This window comes from Silene latifolia, chromosome 8 (assembly GCF_048544455.1).
Source record: "Silene latifolia isolate original U9 population chromosome 8, ASM4854445v1, whole genome shotgun sequence".
Lineage (NCBI taxonomy): Eukaryota > Viridiplantae > Streptophyta > Magnoliopsida > Caryophyllales > Caryophyllaceae > Silene > Silene latifolia.
Genome location: NC_133533.1, coordinates 9,581,048 through 9,589,891, shown reverse-complemented (window position 1 = coordinate 9,589,891; position 8,844 = coordinate 9,581,048). Strand labels below are relative to the sequence as shown.

Genomic DNA, 8,844 nt, shown 5'->3' with positions numbered 1-8,844 from the left:
TATGAAATTGCTATCCTATAAATCTACTTTTTAGTTCAGATTTTGACAACAGGTACACTATTAATCCAAATTTTAGTACCTTTAACTAAAATTTATTGCTTTTAATTCGTGTTCTCTTCGCCAAGTCTGATCTGGTCATTTATTGTGGTCTTAAACCCGTGTAACTGACAGCACATTCAGGTCATAAATCGTTCAGTGATAAACTCAAAATCATGTCACTGGTAAATCTACCATTTTTTTCTGTCGTTTTTTCATTGTTTAGCTTCCAAATCTGAACTGGTTATACACCTGTGCAACTGACATGAAATTGAGGTCATAAATGATTTTATGTCATTTTTTCGTTGTTTGCACTTGCTTTACAAGTGATTTTCGTTGTTTAGCTTTTAATATTGATCTTCTTGTAAGCCTAACCGTCCTTTGTTTATTTGTTACAGGTTATTCGTAATTGTTAAACCAAAGCAAGTGCATATCTTCGTTTGAAATTTGTTAAGATAAGTACAACTTCTTTATATCTGGATATTTTCTGAATTCAACGTAACCAACGGTACTTATAAAAACAAACATACAAACAACATTATAATAACGTAGTAAAGATTGTTCAAAACGTAGTCTAGTACACATAAAACTTAAATACGGAAAACAAATACGAAAACTACTAAAAAGTCTTCAAACGTAGTCTATTACATGTAAAGTAAAAAGCATAGTACGAAATGAGGATCTTCTAACGACATAAAGAGAAAGACTACTTCTCGATTTTAATATTCTTGATTGGAATATTTGATTTGCTTGATGACCCCTGATCTGCTGTCATTTCTCTTACTTCAGTTATTTCGAAGCCGTCATATTCCAAGCAAGCTCGCTTTTGAGGCAACTTGTTAATCGGTGTGTTTTATTTCTCTTCCTCGTTATACGTCCTCATGTTATCCTGAGTGTACAATAATAATATCATCATTATAAATGGTAAAAGCATACTCCGTATATGTGTAATCTATCGAGTGTGTCGAATATATCATAAATAACGATGAATGGTTTTACTTACTAATAACATGAGCTCTGTGTTGCTGATTGTAACACCCCCATATACCGAGGAGCCTTAACTAGACCTTCCTTAGCATATAAAGGCGTTACCATCTCGGTTATCCGAGGAAAGTAATCATCAAAGGTCAATAACAGAACAATTATAGTTATTTTACACGCGTTACAACCAACTAACAAAATAAAGATACAACTCGTCAGCTACACGCTATCACTATCCGAACTCGTGAGGACTCATCCCCGCCAGGACTCCAGCTATCAACGACATCAACACCTGCTAAGACTGACTGCTCCCATAAGGGATCACGGCAGACACATAAACAAACATGACAACCACACAAGGTCAGTAACTGAGGCAAGACTCAACATAGACCCACAACAATTATCAATACAACACAGCACAACCAATCACACACAATCACACCCACTCCAATCAATCTCCGTCACCGACTGTCCACTGGACCAGCCCTGCCAGTGGGGGACCGCAGCCGTTCCCACCTAAGCCCCGCTCATCATACCGAGCGATAACCCTGTCCCATTAATGTGCACATCCCCTCCCGTGGCGGGTTCCACGGAGGGCGAAACTAGGGCGTGAAGCCACTCCCGCAAGTGACTCCACTCAGCCGAGGACGCACCTCGAGAACCAGAGACAATCAATCACAGACAGCTGCAATACAACAACAACCAACAAACTATACACACCAACCGATTACTGTATATACTCTGCCACACAAACACAACGACAACACAACAACCACGACACAACAACCGACACACTAGACCATCCACAGAAACTGAGTAGGCAAACCTACCTTTATGCGACTGCAACGATTCCATGCCCACACACCCAATACCCAGCAATCAAGCAACACCTATACACACAATACAATCATCTATTACTACCATTCTAATCCTAACTGAAAACACAAGACACAGATGATGATGACGACATACCTACACGAGGAAAACTTGGCAAAGGACCGCTACCCGACTCAAGCTACGCACTCCTAAGGCATGAGGACCTTCAAGGGCTTCCATGGAGGATATATGGTGAAGGGAAGAGGAAAGGGCGACATTTAGGTTTAGGAGAAAGAGGCGGAAATGATTTGCGTATTTAACAAAACACGATTATAAACACTCGCTGAAAAGACGCTACTCGATCGAGTGGCCCACCTACTCGATCGAGTGGCCTCTACTCGATCGAGTATCCAAGCTACTCGATCGAGTAGCCTCTACTCTATCGAGTACCACCCCTAACTCAAAACACAGGATAACTTTGGTACGCACTTCTAAGGACTATTACTGCTTCCAAGGTCGGTCAACGTTGGTCAACTGGTCTCTAAAAGGGCGGGTATTACAGTCTTCCCCCTTAAAAAGAACTTCGTCCCCGAAGTTCAACTCACCTAACCCAAGGCACATGATATAGAAACAAAGCGACATCGCAACTCCTCCGACATAGGTCACTATTCTCAAAAACACCATCCCCCCCCCCCCCCCCCCCCCCCGTGTCATCATCATCAACTGACTATCACCCCACCTAGATCGACTTCTACACTCAATCACAAGAAATACCAACCTCACAACACGAACGAACACAACCAACGACTACGTTGCTGCTCACAACTCTTAGCCACGCACTATCACACTTTCACTAGTACACAACCATCAACACGAAGCATGTCACATTAACACCACTATGTTACTCAACGATACGATTCTATTCCAACATATGACGTCATAACTATCTCTTTATGACCGTCTTTTAAAGCACACTATCAACTTTTACTTCAACACACAAATTACTCACGAACAAGTGCAAACAAATTTCATACGAGAAATGTAATCAATGTAATAGAAAACATTATAAACAAACAACAAAATAATTGCAACATCGGCCTTTTTATTTTGCGGCATTACTCTTCCCCTCTAAAAAGGAACTTCCTCCCCGAAGTTCACCACCAAATTACTACACATCTTACTTACTACTTACATCTTGACATATATCCAACCCATATTATTCATTATTGACATTACTCATTAATCATACAACCATTAAACCATAAAAACATATGCAACCATATTCGAATAACTAGCCACCGTCAAGAATGCATGTATATACCATTTGTATTTGTATATGGAAGGACACATCTCCGGTGAAATATAATTAGTAGACATTACGGATGTAAAATGAATGCAATAAGAAACAATTACTACTTCACTATTCGTTACGAATACGCATCCAAAACCCAAACACGACTTTCAACATATGAAATTAACGGTTCAAACATGTTACTAATCATCAATAACCATGTTAAACACCAAAACATGTAATGATATAACCATTAAAACAATTTTAATTAACGAAAAGTTCCTGTAACAGTGCTACTCGATCGAGTATATAGGGTACTCGATCGAGTGCCCGCTACTCGATCGAGTGTCTTGGCTACTCGATCGAGTAGCCCTGAGATCAGAATACTCCAATCCTGTCACACCTGCAGGTACTCGACCGAGTGTGGGGCACTCTGTCGAGTAACCACAGGTCAAACCGTAGAAAATTCTTGTCAAAACACCATATATATATATATATATATATATATATATATATATATATATATATATATATATATATATAAAGAGTCACATAAGCGCGAGTCGGGATGACAACCCGACCTCCAAAATCCTGTAAACAAGTCCAAACTAAGCAAATCCGGCCTTATGGCCATCCATACAACCAAACGTAACAAGTACCAACTAAAAACAACTACTATCATCCAACATCATCAACCATAAACAAGAGAAAGAAAAGGAGTATCACTCCTGCTGCTGCTGCTCATCCATCATCTCATCTCCACCACCATCTCCTCCCGAGGTGCCTGCTCCCGATGACCCAAGACCCGCATCAACCCCCGCCCCAGTTCCAGGACTCACATACCATGGGGTCAAGCCACCAAAAGCAAAGGACTGTGGTGTCCCCCATGCCGTCTGGTCCACCCCGTAAGAGTGGAAAACCCCACTGTAGTCCCCAACTCCGCTCCACCACACTGGATGTGGTCCCTCGGTTCCAATCCCCAGAGCATACGCCATCTCATGCATGTTCCGGAGTGTCAAAGTAGATGACATTCTCTCTGCCAAGTAGCTCGAACGCGTCTCTGGGGTATCGAGGTAGGGGTAACAAGGAAAAGGGTGCTGATGTGGTGTTGCTGACCGTGGTCTGGTCTCAGCTGTCCTCTCCCTCACACGACGAGGTCCTCTCCCCAACCTGGGCCTATCCTCCACTGCTGTCACGTTCTCCCCCTTCTTCGGTTCGGGCATCACCTGAAGAATCGTGTCATCAATGAGGTATGTCTATAACTGTCGAGGTACATCATCATCCTCCTCCTCCTCATCGGAGTCAACAGCTACCACCACTGGGTCTAACGGCTCTGTCGGTGGGAGGTGCTCAGGAGCCGGGATCCTCATCCAGCTCATACCTCACACTCTCCAAGCTAGGCTACCATCAGCTAAAGTTCTCAACCATTTCAGGTCGAGGTAGTAGTCTATGTCCATAGTAGGCACCGGTGTGGATAGGGGAACGTACCCAGAAGAAGCCTCAAAGGAGGCTAGCTTTTCAGCTAGCCGAGTGGCAATAGCACCACAGCTCAAGTACCGAGTTGTAGAAGTAGCCATCAAGGCAGGGGTAGCACAGACCATGGCAGGAGCATTGAAGACCACCCTCTCGGTCCGCTCCGGGTTAAGATAAGACATCAAAAGCAGCAACTCGTGATTATTCAGCTTACTCATATCCGGCCTCTCATAAAGAAGATTCGAAATGGAACGAAAAAAGATCCTCAAAGTAACATGTTGAACATCATTAATCAACATGTTGCTGGAGGTGGGAGCTGACTTTCCGGAAAGACAAGGCATAAGGCGGCAAACACCGCACTCAGATGGAATCTCGCTGATGGAATCCTTGGGAGGCTTGGCCAACCCAAGGTGAGAAGCAAAAAGGTCCATAGACAACACAAAACTCGTGTTTATAAGACGGAACTCAACAGACTGTTCAGCTGGCTCGTATTTAAACGAGCTCATAAACTCCAAAGTCAGAAAAGGGTAGGAATGCTTCCTCAAGCGGTACAACCCCATAAACCCCAGGGTCTCAAAGATATGACGGACATCCGTCTCAATTCCCAAGTCATCAAGAAGTGTGGTATCCACACAACGGGTGGGTCTCATCTTGCGTTTCTGCAACGCCACAAATCTCTCCCTCTGTTTAAAGTTCACAAAGACCACTGGAGGGTATTCCGGTACAGCGGGTATCACGGGTCCACTACCCTCCCCAACTTCGGGCTGTGAAGCCCTTCCCCTCTTACTATGACGGGTTCCCAAGTTTAGTCTCGGTATCTGTTTCAGCATACAGTTTAAACATACTTGCATAGGCACTTAAAACATATAATTTACACAATTGAACATTGAATAATCATCTAGGTACACACTTTCACCAACAAATTCCCAATTTGATATATAAATTCAGTTTATAGCATTTCAGACGATCTTTATGGCTGTAAAACGTTTAACATGATAAACATGATTTACGCGACCAATTCAGCTATCATGGCATGGCTCAAATGCTACTCCATATATATACTTGATAACATGTGAAACATTCATATATGTTCATAGAAAGGCAGCTTAATACATGTCATCACCAACATTCAACGTTATGAGCAAACCTCTCAATTAAACTAATCAGACGGTCTCTACAGCTGTAACGATTTTGACACATTCATCCAGAATTCACATCACCATTACTATATTAAAAGTTTAACTCTTGCATATGCATTCATATTCAACACAAAACCTCAGTTATAGAAAACGAATTTCAATTTGGGGCACTTTTAAGACGGAGTTTTAAGGCAAGTTTTAAGGTGAAAATCACAAAATCCAACTTCTAACATGATATATGAAACATATAGTACTCAATTTTCATCATCCAACATGTAGAAAACAACCAAAAATCAATTTCGATTTTGCAAACCCTAAAAAAATTCGTCCCCAATTTTGCAATTCCTATTCTAGTTTTTGCACAATTAACATCAACAATCATGAAAGGGAAGCATGTGAATCATATTACAACAATTACAAGCATTTCTTTCGCCCATAAGAATCGAAATTTCAGTTTATTCTATCATTCTAATAGATTCAAAGTGATAAAACATGTAAATAGGGAAGAAATTCATACCTTGATTAGATAGGAAGTGAAAGAACGAAATTAAACAAAGAGAATCACCCAAATTAATCACCACAACCACAAGAATATATGAGTTTTTGGGAGATTTTAGAGCTTAGGGTTTCGAATAAGGAAGAAAGAATAAGAAGAATGAGAAGAAATAAGGGTTTTAAGAAACCCGTAAAGCCACTGTACTGTAGCCTACTCGATCGAGTGCCCTCTACTCGATCGAGAAGGTGCTATTTCGTCGAGTATCCGCTGAAAGTTCTCACATCTCAACGTCATAGCTTCCTAACTAGATCAAGTGAGGTCTACTCGGTCTAGTAAGCACTCGCACTCGGTCAAGTAAGGTTGAGTACTCGGTCGGAAGTACAAAAATTAATTGAAGATTCCTGCAAAACAATATCACGTGTCGATTCCAAACCAAGTTCGGAATTCGTCACTAGTTATCGTACTCACTTCTATATCACCATTACTACTCAAACATATCATACCGTCTCATCATATAAGATTCATATCATATTACGCTACAACAACTGCACACAACACAGTTTACCTGCTACTGAGTCATTCATATACACAATTACGTCACCATATCATGTCTAAACTCATCTTACCACATTGCTAGCAAACTTATGCTCACGTCAATTACAACATTTAATTAACGATAAATTTCCACATGTCATCCAAGTGTATTACTATCATGTTCCAGTTTTAACATAAACAAATTATTCTACACAAATTGATCACCACACAGCGGAACCTTTCAACCATTAAACATTGCATATACGCATCATTATCTGCTATTTCTCATATTATAACTCAACACTTCTTTAACTATCATCATTATAGCTACGGTAGGACTTATAAACTCATATAGGATCACCATTACTAACAACTTGAAGCAAACACCAACATGATCATTTTTAGTTTATGACTATGTTTCTGGAGGCACATTAGAAAGTCATTTGTATGGTGAGTAATTATTTTTATGTTTATTTATATTCATATGTATACCAGTGTTTTAGTCCAATAGTAATTTTGTATGTATTTTGGATAAATTTTTAGGGAATTCCAAATGCCTTGATTGGAAAACAAGAATAATAATTGTCATTGGTGTAGCTAAAGTTTTAAGATATTTGCATAACGAGATGGAGACACCAATCCTTCACTGTTACATCCATCCATCTAATATTTGGCTTGATGAAAACGGCAATCCTAAGCTATCAACATATGGGGTAGTTAGATTGTATTATCCGGCTAAAAGAAACAAGTTTTCTGTCTTTATGAAAGGTTCGTATTACTATACGCAACATGATCATAGGTTGACTGGGAAGGTAACCATTGAGGCGGATATCTATGGTTTTGGTATATTTTTGTTAGAGATAATCACCGGAAGAAAAGGGTGCATCATTAGAGAAGATGGTGTGGCAGAATACTTGATTGATTGGGTAAAGAACTTCTGGCTCTTAACTTGTTTTCCGATTGGTACTTTTGTTTCTTACATGTTACACTGTTTTTGCCCACATTGTTAACACTTCCACGCTTTTTTTTTTTTGCTACGATCTGTTTATTATCATATATAGCAAATGCATTGTGTGTGTAATATGGAGTATTATTTCTGTTATGAGTGTTATGAGTATGGCTGTACGAGATTATGGAGTAAGTCTTGTAAAGTTGTGCCTATATTACAAGTTACAACTGTGAAACTCGAACGTTACATTTATTTTTCACTAAATAAACTAGTTATTCTCTTTTTTAAATATTGTACACAGGTACAACCATATCTCAAGGACAAACAGAAGTTGGCTGAGATGGTTGATTCAAGGCTTGGAGGAAACTTTAAAGAGGAAGAATTGTACGAAGCGTGTAACATTGCTGAGATGTGCCTTAAGAAGCAGCCCTCTGACAGACCTCCCATGGCCGATTTGGTCACAAGAATGAGTCCCCTTGCTGAATGAGAATATGATCTTGATGGAAGACAATGGAAGATGCTAAATTGATGATATGTTTAACCCAAATATTGAAGGATTCCCAAGTAGTTTATCTTAGCTATTGACGATTTCGTGTGAACTTCTAGTAACTAAGTAGTTTATCTTAGTTATTGATAATTTCGTGTAAACTTGTAATGATGAAAGATTCTTGTAGTTTACTTTGGCTATGGAATGACTTTGTAAGTTCTGGGTGCTCATATGTAATTTCCCGTATTTTGATAATATTTTATATGGATAATTTACGTTTAAATAATTAATTAATGATATTTTTAATAATAGTTACAAATAAGACGTTAATGGAATACACAAATTGTTTAAAGAGACGGTCTTATATGATAAGACCCCCCTATTTGAAGCCCAACCCAAATTGTATTGTGTTTTTTACAGGGAAAAAAAATGCAACTACCCACCACTTTAATTGTTACAGTTTTTATTACTCTTTCATCATTTCTCCTCTCTTCATTTTCACTCATCCGGGTAATCTTAATTATTTTATTCGTGTTTGCCTCTTCTTTGACATCTCTCCGAGTAGTACTTCTAATAAGATTTTTTACCCGTTGATAAGACAAAGTAAGTAACTTTTTGTTTCTCTTATCTTAATTTGTATTT

General features: G+C 39.4%; 1 protein-coding gene across 1 annotated transcript; it reads left to right on the top strand.

Annotated features, from left to right (window-relative positions):
- The first annotated feature begins 7,392 nt into the window (after nucleotides 1-7,392).
- On the top strand, nucleotides 7,393-8,202 carry LOC141594623 (putative serine/threonine-protein kinase PBL7). Its single transcript, XM_074414628.1, has 2 exons — nucleotides 7,393-7,692; nucleotides 8,017-8,202. Exons 1-2 carry the CDS (start codon nucleotides 7,393-7,395, stop codon nucleotides 8,200-8,202), a joined length of 486 nt encoding a protein of 161 aa, XP_074270729.1.
- Nucleotides 8,203-8,844: the final 642 nt, after the last annotated feature.

Coding starts and splice junctions, on each gene's coding strand:
- LOC141594623 (XM_074414628.1), top strand. CDS start 7,393: ATGGAGACACCAATCCTTCACTGTTACATCCATCCATCTAATATTTGG. Junction 7,693..8,016: donor CAGAATACTTGATTGATTGG/GTAAAGAACTTC, acceptor TATTGTACACAG/GTACAACCATATCTCAAGGA.